Source organism: Colletotrichum graminicola (assembly GCF_000149035.1).
Source record: "Colletotrichum graminicola M1.001 genomic scaffold supercont1.17, whole genome shotgun sequence".
NCBI classification, from domain to species: Eukaryota; Fungi; Ascomycota; class Sordariomycetes; order Glomerellales; family Glomerellaceae; genus Colletotrichum; species Colletotrichum graminicola.
This window is the reverse complement of record NW_007361021.1, coordinates 656,434-675,700: the sequence shown is the minus strand read 5'-3', so window position 1 is coordinate 675,700 and position 19,267 is coordinate 656,434. Positions and strand designations below refer to the sequence as shown.

Here is a 19,267-nt window from a genome sequence, read left to right as displayed (position 1 = left end):
TTTCCAAGTGGGCGGGAGACGGAGGTTGAGCGAGCTGGGCTAGCTCCAGTGTCGCTACGAGTCGGACGGGGCTCATCGGCGCGCCCTGCAGGGGTTAAGTCCACATCCACGCTTCCTTACACGGGTTTAGCGTCACCGTCGCCTCGGCCCCTTATCTCAGCAGGCTGACCCGCTTAAATGCAACGGGGTCGGGTCGCAGTACGTACCTTGGTCACGGCTTAACCTCTTCCACTTACACGAAGACCTCCATTATCGTATACAATATCACTGAGATTTTGGCTGTCATAAGTCATCACCATCTCTGCATTTTATGCATCCTACTTAATGTCATCGTATCATTGATCTCAACGAGATCAGTTGATACAGTCGCCATGGATGTGAAGCTTTCTGTCAACCTTACCTGCCCCTCCCATGGATGGAGGTAGGTATCCTCAAGACAGCACCTGCTCGCAAACTGATGTGGAAGGCGCACCTGACTTCGGAAGGCACCTACTTATACCTGCGTCTTCCAGTTCCATTCTATTTTTCTTCACCTGTCCCATGATTTTTCTTTCTTCCACTCCTCTCTTTCATTCCAAGCACTTGCATCGATCCTCTTGTCTCTACCACTCCGACCCTTTTGTCATAGCACCAAGGTCTCGTCTTTTCATTCTATTACCATGTCATTTCCCACAAGATGGCGATAATAGATACTCTACCAGCAGTTGATGTGTCCGTACGATTGAACAACTCCTTCGACAACGCAGCTGAATACCCGGACCCGAACCCCTACCGTCAAGAACGATACCTGGGAGGGTATGAGCGCTGCTCCCGCAACTACATTGAGAGCCAACATGATGCCGAATTTTGCATCAATATCCGTGTCACAGATGACCGCTCTATCGACCCCTGGGTCTATGATGACTATGGTTTTCTATTCTTCCTTTACATCGATGGGATCTTCATGGGCAAGAGGTTTTGCCTGAGCAAAGACTTCAGCGGAAGACAGTGGCGCTTCACATTCTCCTCTAGGACGTACCCAAACGCAGACCGCTCCTCTCTCGTCAAGAGCAGATTCAAGTTTCAGTCAATTGTTGCTGGTAAGATTTCCCTTCAACCTGTGTCAAACAATGGCTCAACTTCGCCTGTTGATATTGTGCATAGTCGACGACGAGCCAACGGACGGCGACTTTCGCAGAGCCCGCGACGTTGGCACGATTGAGGTGAAGCTCAAGCTTGGAAAACTATGCCCCATGGTCGATCGTCGGCAACGTAGAAACCTTGAGAGAGACTTTCGTGAGCCAGATGTGGATCACTTTGAGATCCCTGAAGAGGCACTCAAGGGTCGCCCTATCTACCACGGCACTTCGTGAGTAGCTAGCTGCTCTCCTAGCCATCCCTTTATCTAACGAGTAAATCACAGGTTCACAGCTCCGGAGAGTTTGCCTGGAGGCCCGCCACGTGGCAATGCTCCGAAGTCCATCACCGGGGCACTGCTAGCGACGTACAACTTCAAGTACCGGTCGGAAGGCAAGTGACATGCTGATAACGTTCTGAGTTGACGGAGGTCTGATATTATTCCAGAGGCCTTGAAGGTTGAGGGCATTATTCCTCGGACACCAAGTCCCGAGCCTGCGCTTCCGCGCAAGGTCCGTCTTGAGAAGTCAGGTGATGTTCCTCGATTCGAAGACCTATACCACGACGAGGTGGAACGACTTGCTCGAGAAAGGCTGAGACAGCTTCGGGTGAGACACGAATATACCAAATATCGGCTTATTGACTGACATACTCTCAGGATGAGAGACTCCAGACGTCCAGCTTGAGAAGGCGCACGTATGACGACTATTGTGACCTCACAGAGGAAGATGAAAATGAGCCAGCGCGGCCTTACAAAACCATCAGGACAGAAAGGGGACATGATATTATTGATCTCACAGGCTGCTACTAGAAATGTATGTTGCGAGATCGTGAGGACACTATCAAGAACAAACCTGTGTACAGCCATGAAATATTTTAGGAGAGTCAAGCACGAATACAGATAATTGCAGAAACTGCACCCACACTGTGATATAAACGTTATTGTCTGATCTCATATATCTCACATTGCAACCAAACCCACTTGAGCTGTGAATAGAAAGAAGGAATGCAGGGGGAAAGTAATGATTGGTGGTGTTGTGGCACCGAACTTGTCTTCCTATGCACATCGTTCATCGCAAGTCAAGGTCGATTATCCCTCCCTTTGCCTTAATAAGAGCAATGGGATGGAGCAATAGGTATTTAGGGCTCAGCTCTGCCTTCCTTCGGCCGCAAAAAAACAAACGCGGTAGGTGGGGGGCCTCCATTTCACCCTGTTCATCCGGGTTGTGATCAAGATGAATGGGAAGGATGCGGTGGAACACGACGATCCAGATGCGATCAAGACAGGGTTCGAAGCGCCATCCGTTTTTTGTAAGCTTATCGAAATCAAGGAGGGCGCCCCGTTCTCCATAGATATAACCCTCAGCCGCGGCATTCGACATATCCTCACCTCTGATGACTCTGCATTGATGGCCGTCGTCCACCTCGGCTCCCAAGAAGTCATTAGGCATTTGGTAACGAAGAAGACGCTGGGTTCTGGGAAAGCGCTACGGCACCGCTTCCTTCTGCGGGGTGTTTACGAGAAAGACGACAAGTTGAGAACAGCGTTGAAGAGATTCCGATTCGCCACGAGCGACATGAACGACAACATCCCCGAGGGCATCATCAAGGTCGACGTGTACATTGTCAAACTTCTCAGTCAACCAGAGATAGGGCACCTGGTCGATATAACCTCTTCAGGCCCACCGCCTCAGGCCATCATGTCAGTCTCTCGCCGAACACCAAATCGGGATGTTTTTAAAGTATTGACGATGAATAGCTTTGAGCCCAATAAAACCAAGAAGTCGCAGGCGGCCGATACCTACGATATCAACAAGCTAAATCGTGGACCCCCATTAGCAAGCATCATATTCAAATATCAAACAAAAGGTGAGTGGGTGGTGTTCAGTTACGGGGATTCTTCCAGGTCCTTACTTTTTTCTTTTTCTTTTTTTAGCAGGGACTCCGTCCGCTAATGTCAAGCCGGAGTGTAATAATGAGAGAACCGATGAGGACCTGATCGACTTGAACGATGTTCGGTCAGCTCCAAACACATCTCCAGTCTTTGGTACAGAACATAGCCTACAGGAAACACCCGCAACGATGCTTACGCCCGGATCTTCACTGAATGCGCCTCGAATGAATTCTCAAGTCCACACAGCGACGAAGCTCTTCGATGACCTAACACTAAGTGACCCCGAGGAAGAGAAAACCGAGATGAACCGCCTGTGTTTACCTCTTCAGCCAAAGGGGTTCTTGGTCGAAAAGGGAGAGAAGAGCGACCATGGTAAGACTGAAAAGTACGAGGCCGTCTCACACCAGTCGGGTCGTGATACGAAATCTACCGTTTTCAGGAAGAGGAAAGCCGTCTCGGCATTCGATGAGATGTCTCCGCCGAGGCCTAGGAAGATGATTGCACTTTCGGAGTAAGAAACTCGATATTGGCCGGTGTCCATGAAGAAGAAGAGACCGGTTGAAAACGAGCGGTGTGAGGAGTGTACTCAGAAGACGCGTATTACCGGAGTCGCCTTGACGACGCTTATCTCAGCTTAGTGGAATGGGAGGCATTGAGTATTGCAGAGATGGAATATACTAGATTGAATCCACCGTGCCATTCTGTATCTCCAGTGGCTATGTCTGATCCATCTCATTGTCGAAATGGCACGAATTCAGTAATGAAGTCCATGATGTACCCTAGTCCCAAAAGCCATCTTAAAGCCTGTAATCCTCATCGCAAGGAAGCGTTGCCTGAGTTAACCTAACATTATGGCTCTCATTGTTATGCTAACACCTGGGGGTTACATTTGCGGAGGTTCTCGACGAGAAATCGAAGCAGCGCGGGTGCTGCACTCAGGCATAGAGTCAGGTGTGGTTAACAATTGGACAGTAAAAAGTGATTCATTTTGTCGTGACATCTGATATCTGAAATCCACCTTTTTATCTCCTGCCTCCTCTTCCCTGCAGACGAGACGATATAGATAGGTACAATAAGAAGGTATACCCGATTCCGCCCCTAAGCTCCTGGCCTAAGAAAAAATGTGTCGCTCTTGTCGTGGGAGTCCCAAACATAGCTACCCACCAGAGCACGTCCAGTGATACTCCGTATATTGTGAACAGATGGCCAGGTGCTGGTTTGACTACCCTGAAGTGCTTGAAAGTTGAAAAAGATCATGGGACCGCGCCGGAAAAAACAAAATTTGGGCTGAGGGCGAGTGGCGATAACTGGCCATCCTCCAGTCATTAAAAGTAGAACAGTCAGTCGTCAAGGAACTACTTTGGGGAAAACCGAAAGGCATCTAGTCGTCAGTGAGGTCAATAGCCACACGGTTGCCTTCGATCTTGATCTTCTTCCACTCCCGCTTGGCGGGCTCTACCGTGAGGTCGAGAATCTCCGTGCATTCCCGCTTGATGATTGGACGGCGGCTCTCTGACTTCACGGTTGGAGAGTTACGGCGATTCTGCATAAGGTCATCATTCCGCTGCGGGGTGAAAGAGTCGGGGAAACTGACGTTAATATCGTCGAGGCGTTCCACGGCCAATCGGCGAATTTCCGCCTCAGACAACCCGGCAATGGGCTCAGGGCTCGGCGATCTGGGAATGATCAACTCCTTGTGCAGTGCGTCTAAGGCAGAATTAGTGGCTGTCCCAGACGCTACTGAGTATTGGGCGCAGACCTCGCGAGCGGTACTTGAAGCTGAAGGCCGCAATCGGGTTGTGGTTATTGAGATATTCCGCAGTGACACTGGGCCTCTGAGAAACAATACCACCGTCGGCGAACCTTGTCCGTGTAAGCACGAACGGTTGTTCTTACTTTTGAGAGTACGGAAGAACTCACGAGGTGCCGTGGGAGACTGCGCGGCCCTTGAGAGCCTTCTCGGCAATCTCAAAGTTGCCACTCCGCCGCGCTTTGTGGCGGTGAGGGGATCTGGTGTACGTGGAAGGCCCGGTGATGATCACGGGATAGACAAACACCTCAATGACGCCCAATAATTTTGCCTTTGCGGTGTCCGCCTTCACCCGGTCAATTGCAGCATCATCAACTAAGATCGAGTCAGCAAGGAGGGTGCTTGTCGCATCGGACGAGGTCGTGACATACACGTGGTGACCTTGGAGAACTTGAATTTGTTGAGGCGGTCGTAGCCCGAAGTAGTGGACCTCTCACGAGAGCCTTCAACGGTGGTTTCCCAAACATACAATGGGTCAAAATTGAGAAAGCGCTCGGCCTCACACACCATGCCGCTTGCCCTTTTGCCGTCGACGTATAAGGCCAAGGTGAGCGCGTGGTCAGGGCCCTCCCAGCGATGGCTGTTGTCGACCTGATAGCAGACAGAGAAGAAGGCGTCGTCCTTGGATTCGATGTAATGGAAGGTTCGCCAACGGGCGTTTTTCCGGTTGGGGTCGGTTTCGAAACCATCCGGGTCATCATACTCAGTGGCATCGCGGCCGTCCACTTGGACGGTGACCTTGACGCCGGGGAAATCGCGGATGATGGCCATCTTGGACCGAGCGTGGGAGGCGTTCAGTCAGGATGTGTCGTGCGCTGTCTGGAAGGTGGTCGGTGCAGGTTGTCTGGGAGGGGAGGATTGACATAAAATGATTGAATAGCTTTGGGACGAGAAGGGGAAATTAATAAACCCACGTGAAGTTACTGTTTGGCAGAGTTTCAGTTGCGGGCGCTTTACAGTAGGTTGCGATCGCAGTGTGATTGGTTGATTGTCGGACAAAAGTGGACCCCAATCGACTGTGATGCCCTGCCTCCATACACCGCCATCATCATCCGCCAGGGCGTCACATAAAGCCATCACAACATGTACCCGTTCCAAACTGTTCTTCTTTCTGGCTTGGGCATGAGTTGTGTCTTTATGAAAGGACTCGCCTCTTCCCATGCACTGCAGCTAAAGTCCGATGCCATCAATCTCGACCCGCTTTAGAAATGGAGTCATGCGGAGTAGCGCCGGGTATTTGCAGATCATGCTGCGCCAGCGGCCAAGAGTGGGTTCAATACCATCGAAGAAGCTCCCCGCCCGGGTATGAGTGAGGTAAAGATTCGCTTTGCCGCATGACTTTTTGATCCGAATACAGCTGTTTGTTTACCTCAAGAATCAGATGCATATGATCAACCCTGAGAGGTTGTAAATACTGAGTCACTATGAAATGGAGGACACTAGACAAACACTAGGGAGACACTAGGCAGTGCGACAAATACTAATGTGTGTATCTGGTGAGATCAACAACAAATCTAGTGATATCTTTCCCGCAACGTATGAACACAGATTGATTTCTTAAGTGAGTCGAACGAGACGTGAAAACGCCGCTTACAAGTATATGAGACTTAAGCAAGCTACTAACCCCGCCTACCGTTTGCTCACGTCGTGGGCATTATATGAAGCCATAATGCCAAGGTAGTTTTAAGTCTTATTACCTATGAAGCCAGTAGAGAAATTAACAAAAACAAGCATAGCATCCCTGTTGCTCTTCAACCAAGTAATCATACTCTCCCACCCCCAGATTCTTCATGATGCCTCATGCTCTTTATCTTAGAAGTCGTCCGAGGATAATCGGTTCATTCGGTGAGATCGATAGCACCGTCTGAAGTCATCGTGTAGACTTTGGATATGCGGAGTTTGATATCATCGTCTGCCTCCCGTTTCACACCAGCCTTGCTCTCCAGCTTCACCATGGCCTGGATAGGTATCAGCAAATATCTTTCGTAACCGTTGCTCAACAGGTACATACCAGCTGGTCGAGACGTTCCTGTGCCAGTCTCTGAATCTCTTCCATGGGAAGATCTGCGGCGTTTCGAGGCTGAGGCTCGGATGAGTATTCGGGAGACGGGTCACGAGGGATAATCCCCTCAATTTGGAGAGCCATCTTGGACTTGTAACGGAAGATGAACCGGGCAAGTCGAAGTTCCCCATCAGGATATGTACAAGTCACGCTTCGAGGATTAGGAACATTTCGTCCCTCCGAGAAACTGTTCGACACAGTTAAACGATTAAAAATACGATTTGAAACGGTGTTGAACTTACCCCGTGCCATGGGACAAGTTTTTGCCTTTCATAGCTTTCTCTGCCAGCTCCGTCTTCGACATCACATTGCTTGGCTTCGATTTACGTTTGCGGCCGTGTTTGACGGCACGGTATATGATGACCTCAATTTTGCCAAGATGGTTCACAACTTCCAGGTCCTCGGTGATGCGAGATCCGCTCTCATCAACTGTTCATATGATCAGGCATTCCGCATGGTAGATAAAGACTGTTTTAGCGAGTCATACCTTGTTTGATCTTGGTAAACATGAAATTCTTGAAAATGGACTGCCCGGGTTTGGCTGAGACGTCGGTGACTCCCTCCACATGCTTTCGAAGAACCTGGCCTTTGAGTTTGGATTTGTCGTATACCTGACTTTCACAAAGCCTCCCGTCGATGTAAATAGCCACAACTAGTACTCTGTTGTCTTTTATCCAACGGCGAGCATCTTTGAACTCGTAGTGGACAGAGAACTTTGCATCGTCTTGGCTCTCGATGGCTTTCGAGATGGAGTGAGTTGCGGCGCCGCGGCTTGCTGTGGTTTGGGAAGCTTTGGGGTCGTCGTATTCGGTACAGTCTTCTGCTGAGCCATTCAGGCGAATGGAAACCTTGACTCCTGGCAGACCGTCGATGACTGCCATGGCTGGCGTTGGATATCAGGTCGCAGATTGTACGTGGATTGTGTTGTTGGTCTCGTGCAGTTTTGATAATTGAAGGGCGGCGAGGAGAAGAAGCCGTGTAAATTTGGATAGGGGACGAAAGAGATAAATAGAGAGATAAGATGCAATTTGACATGAAAAAGGACCAGAGGTGAGGTTGTTGGGAAGGAGCGACACGCTCCTGGAATGGAAGGGGCCAAAAAGAAGTGGCGCGATGGTTCGAGTTCGGAAAGAGCATCTCGAGGCAGGTGCTGGACCGTGGATACAAATGGAAACAAAAGTCGTCCGCGCCAAATTTTGATAGTATAATCATCTAACCAGTTTCCTAAAAGTTACCCAAGTAGTTTCCCGTAGCTGGCAGACGTTGAGAGATGCAAACACGGCAATGAGGATTTAGACACCGCGCCCAAAAACTTCACTTGCAACCTTTTGCTAGTCACTCGCATGCTCCATGGCCGTGTCCCTATCTTCTAGTACCGGCATCTCTTGGATCTTCTCCGCTATCTTTTCCGCCTTGAGTATGTTTACCGCCGCCTCGGCCGCCTTGACCTTGACCTCCTCCCGGGTGACGCCCCCGTCGACCTCGACAACGCACCGGGTGCCGACCAAGACCCTACACAGGTACTCCTTTTCCTCGGCCGCGTCGTCGCCCGCCTGCCGCGCGTTGAGAACGTAGGTGACTTTCTCCTTGTCGGCGAGGTGACCCAGTTCCTCCTTGGGGTGCAGTACGTGCACGCCGTCCCGCAGAATGCGGTCCAAGTACCCCGTGATGCCGAAACGCTCAACCACCCGGGCGCATACGCCAAGGTCCCCGGAGTCGACGTACACGGCGCCGAGAAGGGACTCAAAGATATCCGAGTAGAATTTCCGGAGCTGTATGCGCGCGAGGAGTGCCCAGGGGTATGTTTTGCCCCGCTCCATCGAGTCAATGATTTGGTCCCTGAGAGCGGTGTACCGCTTGTGCACGTTGATCTGCTCCAGGCCAATTGCGGGCGACTGGTGGCGCATAAACTTCCACAGGGGCAGGGAGAAGCGGGAGTGCTGCAGGTTAGGCTCTTTGCCGGTGTTTTCACCGAGGACGACTTCGTCCTGACCGATGGATTGCTCTAGGGATAGGAAGCCGAGGAAGTCGCCGTTGACCATGGCCGTCTTGAGGAGGTGCATGGTCTGGTGGGGGAGCGGGGGCTCGACGGCGAAGAGGCGGTTGACGACGACGTAGTCGAGGACCGAATCTCCCATGAACTCGAGGCGCTCCAGGCACCCGAAGGGATTGCCGAGGTTGAACGAAGCATGCGTCATGGCTTGTATGAGAAGCGTTTTCCTGTCGAACTTGTATCCGATGAGGTGCTCCAAGGGCTCAAGGGTCGAGGGCAGCTCTACGTCCGGGGGGGAGAAGTTGTACAACGCCAGCCTGCAGGCGTCCAAAGTTCTCCAATTGATCTGTTGGAGGAAGATGGACATGCACTTGAGCGCCTTGTCCAGGCCGCCGTCGATCATCGAGGCCCCTATAAGCGCCTCAACGATGTCTGCAAGCGTCTTTGTCGACATCTTCCTCATGGACTTGTCTTCACCGCGACTAAGGACGCTGTCCACGTAGATTGGGCGCCATTTCTGCCCCGTGAACGGCTTGGTGAGGATGTACCTGTCAAGCCCGTGCTTAACGGCGGCCTTACAGAGAGTCGAGTTGGACACTATGGCATCTTTGTGGAAGGAAAGAAGCCTTTCTGGCCATTGCGGGTCTGGGAGACGTTAGCATGTGCGTCTTGTAGCAGACATGATGTGGTCTACTCACTCAAGGCGGCCACGTTGATCGTAGCGGAGAATTTGAGAATGGAATCTCCGAGAAACTCAATCCTTTCATAGTTGGTAGGCTCGGACGCACTGCCCGTGCTGATGGCTGTGAGTATCAGTGACAGGTCCGAGATCGCCAACGGCCTCAAGAGACCCAAAGATAGCTCGCGCGCGACAAGACGGGTTTCGATGTGATGCAGAATGGACGGTATCAGCACCCCAAACTGGGCATACTTGGCTGGAATTGTGTCTACCTTTGCCCATGGCATAGGGTAGACTCGGCTGTATGGCTTGGAACTACTCGGACTTTGACCGGGTTCGCTCTGCGGCCGATGGAGGAAGTCTGATCGACGCGACCATTTATTCAGTGCTATATAGGGCACGTCTTCGGGCGCCGTTTCGAACTCGTAAAACGTCTTTTGTACAGACTGGGACGCCGGCTTCTTGGGAATGATGCCCTCGTAGGTGTGAGGACTTCCAGACTGATCACGTATGAAGCACGTCATATCGTGTGCTGACATTTGTCCTTGAACGAACTGATTGACTCCGATTTGGGTCACAGAGAGATCAGCGCCGTCAGTCACGCTGAATCTAACGACCTGCTGAGCGTCTGTTGGCATCCAGCGGTGGCTGTAGGGCAGGGCGAGTAGCACAGCCGTGTCATCTTTGCCAGTCAGTTCGTCAATGGGAAGCTGTTCCCCGAACTCGAGTGACCAGGTGATATGATAGTCCAGATGAACGGGTATTGTCTGCAGCCCTGGAATCCAGACGGGAAGGACCATTTCGTACTCTCCTTGGAGGGCCCCGGCTGAATCCTTGAGTAGAATGCGAGTCGACCGCAGGCTGTCCCCGACTTTCCAAGCCTCGGCCACCTTGACCCAAGCATTGAGCAGACCGTTAACCTGAAGAATTGCGGGTACCTTGCCAACACCAGGCACGAAATCCTCCGGCTTGAACGGCAAAAGATTGTCGTTGACGAGCCCTGCCTTGTAGAGACCGACATAGGCCTGAAACGCGGCGTCTTTGGTGGCGTTCTTCTCCGACTTCCACGCCATTTGGCTCTCGGCGGTACGGACATGAGACGGGAGATAGCTCGGTAAAACGACAGTGGCCCTTATATCGGGAGCATCTACTGCGCCGAGCTTCTTGATGATGTAGTCAGGTCTCCAGTCGATAAACTCCCCTGGCGATAGAATCCGGCAAAGATGGTCAAGATGCTGTTTTGCATTTTCGGGATCCAGGACTGCCCCTGTTTGATTGATCACGAAAATCATCTCTGTTGACTCTTCAGTATCCTCGACCTCTTTAAGATGCTCAAGCTCTCGCTCTTTTTCTTCATACTGGCTCTTCATCTCTGCCTCCAGAGCCGCCCATTCTTTCGGAGCAGACTCCGAGGAATCATGCAGCATCAGGAGTTTCGAGTCTTTCATCCGGGCTCGCCCGCGGCGTTGGATGAAGGATTTCAGGTTTGGTGGGTAATCAAAACAGATGACCACGTTACAGGCCGGTACGTCAATGCCTTCCTCAAGGACACTGGTGGCAATGAGCAGGTTGGTCTTCCCATTTCGAAACTGGTGCAGCGACTGCAAGTCTTCACTCCGGGAGAGATCCCATATGTCTCTCTTCCTGGCCTGGAACTGCGATGTGCCCACCATGGCCCCCATCCGATACCGAGCCCGGAGCAGCTTGTGAGATGCAAGCAAGTGACACAAAACCGAGACCGTCGCCCTCTCTCGGACAAAAACAACGCCCATGATGTCGGTCTTGTCTTGCAAGAGCTGCTCGATAAGTAAGAATACTTTTTCTGACAGAACATCCCCGCCAATTGTCTCCTCAGGCGGACATTGGCACTCGACCTGATTGAGAATCTTGGCAAGGTATTCTTTCTCGTCATCCTTCCATGTGTTCAACGAGATGCTTTGTGACCGAAGCGCGGCCATAAACCGTGATTTGACTACCCAGATGTAATATTCTGCAGCCCAAGGGCCAAGATCATTGAATATCTGATTCGCCTGGCGGCCAAATGACGTCATTTGGTTTTGAATCCAGGTGTCGTGGCTTTCCAAAGCTACCATGAGGGCGCGCTGACTACGTTCGGTCCCCTCCGATTGAAGGTGGAGAATATGAGGGTCATCCAGGATGTCGAGACTTCGAATGGCTTTCCTTAGGCTTTGCAGACTACCTGGAGGGTCGTAGCATCTATGAGGTTGAAAGGAGATGTAGGTCATAGTTGGCTTCTTGACACAAGCAAGGAGATCGCTGCGATGTACTGTAGGGCTTTTGCAGACGGCATCTAGTGTAGCTTCAAGGGCGTTGATACCCTCGACTTTGGAGCCAAATGTTGGACTTGCCGTCAAACCCAAGATGTGAGGTGTATAACGACCTTTGCCCTTCTCTTCGTGGTAGAAGACCGTCATGATCTTGCTCCCCGGAGACTTGCCGATGCAGTTATGAGCTAATCCAACGTCAGGCCACATAGCTTCGATGGAGGTTCTGATGACATACCTTCATCGAAAACAATCAGGGACAACCTCTCCATACGCACGAATGCATGCGACAGTGCATCCAGCAATATCTGATATGTCGACACAACGATCCGGACATTGTGAAGTACTTCGTCCCACGTTCTTTGGTCTGACCAGGAGTCGACATTGTCATCACCACTGAGGAACTTGATTTGGACCTCGGGGATTTGAGACTGGAGCACCGCGAACTGTTGGGCGCATAGTGATACCGTGGGGGCCAGGAACCAAACGATCTGCCTCAATAAGCCCAAGCTCTGTCAGCGCGGTGGGAGTCAAACCAACATGCTTTGATGAAGTCCTTTCCACCTCTGCCCTTATTCGCAAGACAGCTCTGTCGAGGCCCGCGTAAGCACCATGCAGTCAAGAGTATCCAAGCAAGTTCACCTACACTTGTGTTTTGCCACTCCCGGTGTCCATCTGCGCGGATGTTAAATGGTGCCCGTCATTTCTTCGAGGATCGATTGGCATTCACGTACAGCTACAATGATGTTTTGCCTCATACTTTGGTCAAACATCTCAGTTTGGTATGCCCTTGCATTCATTATGACCGGTATGCCTGGCGCGGGCTCGTCAGAAGGCAACGAAACCTCATTGTCCAGGAACACATCCTCGGCGGCGGCCGAGAGGACGTCTTGGTTTTGAGGCCCAGAGGCCGGTACATCAGCAGGCATAACATCTTCTGACGGGCCAGAGCCGTCGTCTGAGAACGATTGGGAATAGCCGGGCATTGCCAGACGGCTGCTAGCGTGGACTTGAAGACCAATCCCCAAGTCGTAAACACAGTCCTAGGATGTAAAGTACTTCCAGGGTAGCCAAGCAGAATCGTGCAGTTGCAACCCCCAAGAGTACCTGGTCATATGACAAGACTGCCCCGGCGGCAGTGTGTTCGGCCTGAGTCAATCGGACAGAGCCAAGTAGCTAGGTAGGTGTAAGTACAAATGACGCGGCTCACGGACGAGATTTGGCCATGCCTTCGAGAACCCACTAAACGAACTCGGATGACACGGAGGGCCTAGACATGGGTGGCTCGATGTAGGGCTCGGGTACGGATACTGTTGGAGTGTAAAGGATGGGGTGCAAGGCCGTGACTGGGCGACGACTCGCGAGTGCCTGGAGACGATGGCTGACTAAATGGAGAAAATGTGGGTAGTGCTGCGAGTCTTGTTGCGACAGCACTTGCGTGTGTAGGTAGACACAAAAATCCTTAGACTACCTAGGTAGGGAGGGAAATATTGCAACCGGAACGACTGACGTCTGCCTAAATATGTGCGGGTGTCGTACCTTCTCGTTGCTTGCAAGTGATGTATCGCTGGGGAAAATCAGTTCCTCAAAGCCCCGTGTGCGTGATGGCAGTTGCGTTCGCGCGTTGGTTTCCAAGATTATGCAGGAGGCCGACCAGCCCACCTCCGATGCTTAGGCAGCTTCGTAACGAATGACGCACGGCACGATGGAGTCATCTTGGCTCTCGAGACGGGAACTTTTGATAAGTCGTCGTAAGGGAAGATGGATCCGGGGAAATGAGGATGTACCTGACATCGTATCTCATGGCTCCATAGCGTCGTCCCCATGTGCCGAGGAGGATTTTCAGAACTGAATATGCCTACTGTACAACTTTGATGTCTGATTTCTAATGTTGCAGGACACTGTATGCGGCTCGGAGGAAAGAACCAACGAGTCTGACACTGGCGCTGGCGAATCATATCTTGGACTTTGGAGGGGTGGGGCTACCTACATAGTATGTACCTACCTGTAGGAACAATTGCCATTTCGACTTGATGTGCCGAGAGTGCCCACAATCGCCCGCACTACGGCCTGGGGGACCGATTCCGAACCCGATAACTCCAATCAAAAGGCACCAATGGCTGAGGCCGAAATGCTGTGCAACATCAACGTCTGACCACCGGTTGTGAGAGAGGGACAATCGCAGTATTCTCACCAAAAGCTTTTGTAGTAGAACGCCCTAGAATTATACCTAGGCCTCGAGAAGATGGCACAATGCTTTCAAAACGACGGCGTATTTATTTGTGTTGGGAATATCTGAGCACTAATGTTCGTTACATAGTACCTGTTGTGAAAGGTAACAGAACAGTAACCATATGGTTGTGGGGCATGGGTGACAACCATTGAGGAGTTTAGCCCATTAGGGAAAGTGGTATTCAAACGCCCAAGAAGCTTGACTCGAACGCTAGACGGCTAGTTATGACTCACCTGTATGAGAACGAGGCATCGTCGATATGTGGCCTTCGATATGTGGCCTCTGCTTATTGAGACCACCCTGTGTACTGTACCGTCGACAAACTACAATGCCGCTTCAAACACAACGATATGTCCAAAATGACGCATCAAGATAGTTCTGAAAGCTTTTCCGTTCATCAAGTAAAAAGCCAAAGAGACTTTGAACAATGGATTCCAAGCCTATGCCGACTTCTTCAATCATGCGTCAATATTGATCCGGCCTCGTCCTCTCTCGGCTTCCGCGCACCACTCTCCGAAGTCACAGCAACGGCATATTGGGAATCACTATCAGCCCAACTGTTCGGGGTGGAACCTACAACCACGTTGTTCGTTGTCACTCGTGCATCGCAACCAGACTTGAAACTCATCGGGACCTTCCAACTGGCCACTCAACCGAAAGAGACGCACGCGCACAAGGCAGAGGTCAAGAAGTTGATGGTCGCTACAGAAGAGAGGGGCCATGGGCTGGGTAAGAAGCTCATGGCTACGGCAGAGAAATTCACGTTAGAGGCACTGGGCAAAACAATGTTATTGCTAGACACCTCGACGGAGAGTCCGGCGCGTACTTTCTACTTGAGGCTTGGGTATACTGAATGGGGTGTCTGCCCGAACTACGCTACAAGTGCCACCGGGCAGTTGCATGATGTTTCATTTTTCGTCAAGGTTCTGGACGCATCTAACGAAGACGGAAAATCAAAAACTGCTGATTAGCGGTCAGCCGGCATGGTTTAGAGGCGATAGCATAGGACTCAGTTATTGCGGCAAGACAATATGATTTCTTTTGAACATAAGTCGATGTGCTCTGTTCCTTTGGGGCCAATGTAAACAAAAAGAGAAATGGACAGAGACAACCCATCGCATCATAGCTGAAATGAAGTGCGATAAAGTGCCTCGAGAACTGTGTGATTCAGGTCTACCTCCAGTAGTAAAAAAAACAATCTACCCAGCCATTGTATGGGATATTTCACACGATATTGAGACTAGGTAGGTACGGTGCAGGATGGGCGCCCCGAACTGGATTGGTTAAAACGGCAATTGATGGTGCGGGGCTGATGCCACTTGGACCAATGCATGGGAACACGGCTCTTAAGCGGTCTATTGGGTTGGGTCATGTGTGTTCTACTGCAGACTGCTGCAAACGATCGACATCGGCATCTTATGACTGTTATGGAACTCGAATATGCTGAGAATGACAGGCCCAATGCAGTATCTTAGGCGCATCGTTGTCAATAGTGGGTTTCAGCTTTGGAAGTGCCCAAGGGAATGTGTGCCGGCCAAGGGGCGGCCGACAGCGCCTCAAGTTGGTGAACAGCTTCGACAGTAGACATCTCCAGTTGCTGCCTGACATCTGGCCCCGTCGTCCCGCTCTCTTGCTAGCTCGGTACCTACTATAGCCTAGGCAGCCATCGGATTATCGAAGGGGGCAGGAGATATCACCTTCAGCCTGAGTATCTTTCTGTGTTTATTGTCGGAACGACGCATCCGTGGCAAGAGCGCGCAGTTGCAAAGTCCAAGCTGGTACAGTCACAGACAGTCACAGGTCAGTTATAGCTTGTTTCGCATAATCGTCATTGCAGGTCGTCCATTGATTCTAGAGCTCGGAGATCCTCTCTGCCCCTACGTCTCTACGCTGTCTATGATACAAGGTTAGACCGTTCCAGTCGTCGCGGAAATTACAAGTTCGTAAGATAGTCCTCGATTTCCTGAGGACTAAGCTTCCTGAAGCGAGGGCCTGTGGCACCCTCAACACCCTCGATCCCGAGCAAGTGGTCCGCTGGGGGTCCGACGATACCTGTCCTTCTGGTTAGGCATTTGTTTGTCACGTGGCGGCCTTCAGGCACTTACCGATTTCAATGGTCTCTCCGTTCATCTCTCCCTCGATGGTCTCCTTGAGCGTGAGCAACGCAATGTGCACGGCATCCTCAAGCTCCAGACCTTCAGTGTATCGCTTCTCTAGGAACGTCTTGGCGGACGTGGCACTCTTGCCAATGGCCGTCGCCTTCCAAGGAAAGTAACTTCCAGAGGGGTCGACTTGGTAGAGCATGGGACCGCCCTTCAGGATTCCGCCGGTCTTGCCAGTAGGCTTCTTATCCTCACCTTCCTTGACCTCGGCCTCGTCCTCGGGCAAGATACCCTCGTCCCAGCCAGCAATGAGCAAGCTGACACCATAAGGCCGAACACCACCAGACTGGGTCGCCTCCTGCATCACGCGAGCGACGTCCTGCACCAATATCCGCGTGGGGGGGTACTCGTTGTAGATGCGCTTGTATCCGGTGTGGGACACCTTGCGAGCCTTATCCACCAATATTCTGTAGTCGGGGCCCATGCCTGAATACACCATTCCGATGTTGGGGGTGACGAGGCTGATCTTGGACAGCGAGCTAGGATCGGCCAGCGGCGATGATGACTTCTTCTCGGTTGCGAGGACGATACCGTTAGTGGCTTTCGAGGGGTTAGCATGGGCCGTGAAAGGAGGGGCAAACGGGCTTGCCTTTGATGCCAAGGGCGGTGACACCTTGGTTGACGGCGTTCAAAGCATACTCTGGAATAATAGTGTCAGTTCATTTGTCGAGCCTTCGGCCTCATCCTCGCCGCAAATAGGCAATGGTGGGGGCAGTGTGGGAGCATACCGATCTGAACCAGCTTGCCGCTGTGTACCAAGTCAGCATACAAACGTCATACAATTGAATTGAGCGACATACCTGGGCGAGAATGTCGTCAGCGAGAAAGAGTAACGGTCGGCCATTGCTTAACTGTTAGAATCTGTTGCCGCGATATGCTTTCCGTTGTTAAAGTAATGGGGAGAATCGAAGGTGGGTTGGCTGCGGTCAAAGACGAGGTATGAGGCTGTCGGAGCTACGAAGCTCTCCCTCCTAGGCAACTCGCGCCGCGTCAAGCTGCCAATCGTCTGGGCGCCCGCCACGGGAAGGGTGACACACGTGACTTCATCGGCCAGGCTATTGATCCGAGGACATATCTGCTTATGTAAGGGGATAGGTCTGAAGCTATGACCACCTAGCAAGAGCTCAGGATAAAGTGGTGCTGGAATATTCTTTTCACCTCTTGCTCATCGCATGACCTCGTCCAAGATCTTATCCGCTTGGCACCATCTCCAAAAGGACAAATGGTCAGGTTATCATACCCGCCTACGCTGATTCCTGCCATGTAGGTGCTGCTGCATCTGGTCACATTGGGCCAACGTTCCTCTACAGAGTCCACCGCTACTTTTAGCCCAATATTTTTGTTGTCTTTTTGCTCTCCGTCATCTTGCAGGCTAGAAAACCCTCACGACTCCGGCGGCTCTCTGCTTAGAAAGCACCGTCAGCACCGACTTTCCCGCCTCAGTTCTTCCTTCTCCTCATTTAATCATGGATTCAGCGAAGCCTCAGTGGAACTGGCCATCTGATGTTCCGAATGACCCAGACCACTCTCAGGCTGCCGAAGCCGAAACACCACATTTCAGCCAGCATGAGACCCATAACCAGGACGAGAAACATCAGCATCAGGGACAACCTCAACCTGAGGCTCCTCCAAGGCAACGTTATTACGGCCCGCGGACATGCCGCATCTGCTTCGAGGTGGTTCATCCTACCTTTGAGGAACCGACGGCCATGGGTGGGTTCATGGGCCAGCCTCCACGACCGATCTATAAGTCCGATGACCCCGAGTCCGGGCGCCTCATCTCACCATGCAAGTGCAAGGGGTCTCAACGCTACGTTCACGAGGGCTGTTTACAAGCCTGGAGATATGCCGATGCAACGGCCACACGGAACTTCTTCGCATGTCCTACCTGCGGCTACCGGTACACACTCGAGCGACTGTCTTGGGCACACCGCTTGCAAAGCACCTTTGCGCAAATCTTACTGACCATTCTCATTTTCGTTGTCTCGGTGTTCATCCTCGGCTTTATCGCCGACCCGATTTTGAACATCTGGTCTGATCCTATAGGCGCAATTGCGGATGTGGCCGCAAATGTACTCGAAGACATTGAGGCCCTCCAAGAACCCGCTCCGGAGATACACGAAGAGCCTGGAACATGGCTAGAACATTTTCTCAAGGGTTTCTTGTCCCTCGGTCTGCTTGGATTCCTCAAGACCATCCTTGTCATGACACCATGGCAGTGGTGGCAGCTTCGGTCCAGCGGTTTCCTTGGTACGACTGGCCGACGGGGCGGAACAGGACGTGCGCGTGTCGAGAACATGAACATGGCTCTCGTTTTCTTGGGTGCAGCAACCTTCATGTGGGGCGTTTGGAAAGGTGTGAGGAAGTTCAGTGCCTCTACTCTGCAACGTGCGAGCGATAGAGTGTTCGATGTCGGTTGTGATGACGAGGACGAAGATGAAGATATCAAGGAAGACTAACGTAGGGCGGGCATCCGGGGCAATGCGACTGCTATCGTTCATGGAACAGACCTCGCTTGAAGCGCATCAATACCTCTTTTGGGTCGGGTCAATGAGGCTCATTCCGCACACTCTTAAGTTGCCTCGAAGATTCTCTTCCATATCGTGTCAACTAGTCTGTGTGCGGAGATCAAGTCGCTGTTCTGTCCTTGAACTTGTCCGTTTTGGCCATATTCATTTAAGGCAGGCGGATGACATCAGGTTGTTTTTACAATCAGTCGACTTTTTGTTGACTTGACCAATGCCGACGCCAACTGTCAATTCCATTTGAGTTGGTAAACGCGCAATCTGATACAAATTCACAAGGGAGTCTACTGGACACGGCTTCGGGCATCAGGAATGCGCCCCTTCCCCAAAACAGAGAAAGCTCCCCGAAAACCCACTCAAATATATCTACTCATTCACATATTCGCGACCTGTACCGTATGAATGAGGAGATGTGTCCATGCATGTCATCACCAGAAACCTCGTGAAAACCCGACCGAATGTTCTTGAAATAAAAGCTAGCGTCATCACCACCCCGCAACTTGTCATC

General features: G+C 51.6%; 7 protein-coding genes across 7 annotated transcripts; 3 read left to right on the top strand and 4 right to left on the bottom strand.

Moving 5' to 3' along the window:
• Nucleotides 1-676: 676 nt before the first annotated feature.
• Nucleotides 677-1,927, top strand: GLRG_05250 (uncharacterized protein; the record flags this gene model as incomplete). Its single annotated transcript, XM_008095935.1, has 5 exons — nucleotides 677-1,079; nucleotides 1,144-1,348; nucleotides 1,403-1,495; nucleotides 1,547-1,724; nucleotides 1,775-1,927. The coding sequence occupies 5 exons, from the start codon at nucleotides 677-679 to the stop codon at nucleotides 1,925-1,927; spliced, it is 1,032 nt and encodes a 343-aa protein (XP_008094126.1).
• Nucleotides 1,928-2,351: 424 nt separating this feature from the next.
• On the top strand, nucleotides 2,352-3,525 carry GLRG_05249 (uncharacterized protein; the record flags this gene model as incomplete). The annotated part of the gene is made up of 2 exons (XM_008095934.1): nucleotides 2,352-2,985; nucleotides 3,257-3,525. 2 exons carry the CDS (start codon nucleotides 2,352-2,354, stop codon nucleotides 3,523-3,525), a joined length of 903 nt encoding a protein of 300 aa, XP_008094125.1.
• An 866-nt stretch (nucleotides 3,526-4,391) lies between these two features.
• GLRG_05248 (uncharacterized protein) lies at nucleotides 4,392-5,591 on the bottom strand (the record flags this gene model as incomplete). The annotated part of the gene is made up of 4 exons (XM_008095933.1): nucleotides 4,392-4,717; nucleotides 4,770-4,873; nucleotides 4,931-5,135; nucleotides 5,192-5,591. The coding sequence occupies 4 exons, from the start codon at nucleotides 5,589-5,591 to the stop codon at nucleotides 4,392-4,394; spliced, it is 1,035 nt and encodes a 344-aa protein (XP_008094124.1).
• A 1,067-nt stretch (nucleotides 5,592-6,658) lies between these two features.
• GLRG_05247 (uncharacterized protein) lies at nucleotides 6,659-7,763 on the bottom strand (the record flags this gene model as incomplete). Its single annotated transcript, XM_008095932.1, has 4 exons — nucleotides 6,659-6,778; nucleotides 6,832-7,069; nucleotides 7,125-7,311; nucleotides 7,370-7,763. 4 exons carry the CDS (start codon nucleotides 7,761-7,763, stop codon nucleotides 6,659-6,661), a joined length of 939 nt encoding a protein of 312 aa, XP_008094123.1.
• A 450-nt stretch (nucleotides 7,764-8,213) lies between these two features.
• Nucleotides 8,214-12,825, bottom strand: GLRG_05246 (RNase3 domain-containing protein; the record flags this gene model as incomplete). The annotated part of the gene is made up of 6 exons (XM_008095931.1): nucleotides 8,214-9,520; nucleotides 9,574-12,027; nucleotides 12,078-12,330; nucleotides 12,380-12,428; nucleotides 12,486-12,514; nucleotides 12,574-12,825. 6 exons carry the CDS (start codon nucleotides 12,823-12,825, stop codon nucleotides 8,214-8,216), a joined length of 4,344 nt encoding a protein of 1,447 aa, XP_008094122.1.
• Nucleotides 12,826-16,005: 3,180 nt separating this feature from the next.
• On the bottom strand, nucleotides 16,006-17,078 carry GLRG_05245 (proteasome A-type and B-type; the record flags this gene model as incomplete). The annotated part of the gene is made up of 5 exons (XM_008095930.1): nucleotides 16,006-16,124; nucleotides 16,178-16,774; nucleotides 16,824-16,874; nucleotides 16,963-16,982; nucleotides 17,035-17,078. The coding sequence occupies 5 exons, from the start codon at nucleotides 17,076-17,078 to the stop codon at nucleotides 16,006-16,008; spliced, it is 831 nt and encodes a 276-aa protein (XP_008094121.1).
• A 622-nt stretch (nucleotides 17,079-17,700) lies between these two features.
• GLRG_05244 (uncharacterized protein) lies at nucleotides 17,701-18,693 on the top strand (the record flags this gene model as incomplete). Its single annotated transcript, XM_008095929.1, has 1 exon — nucleotides 17,701-18,693. One exon carries the CDS (start codon nucleotides 17,701-17,703, stop codon nucleotides 18,691-18,693), a length of 993 nt encoding a protein of 330 aa, XP_008094120.1.
• Between the last annotated feature and the right edge of the window lie 574 nt (nucleotides 18,694-19,267).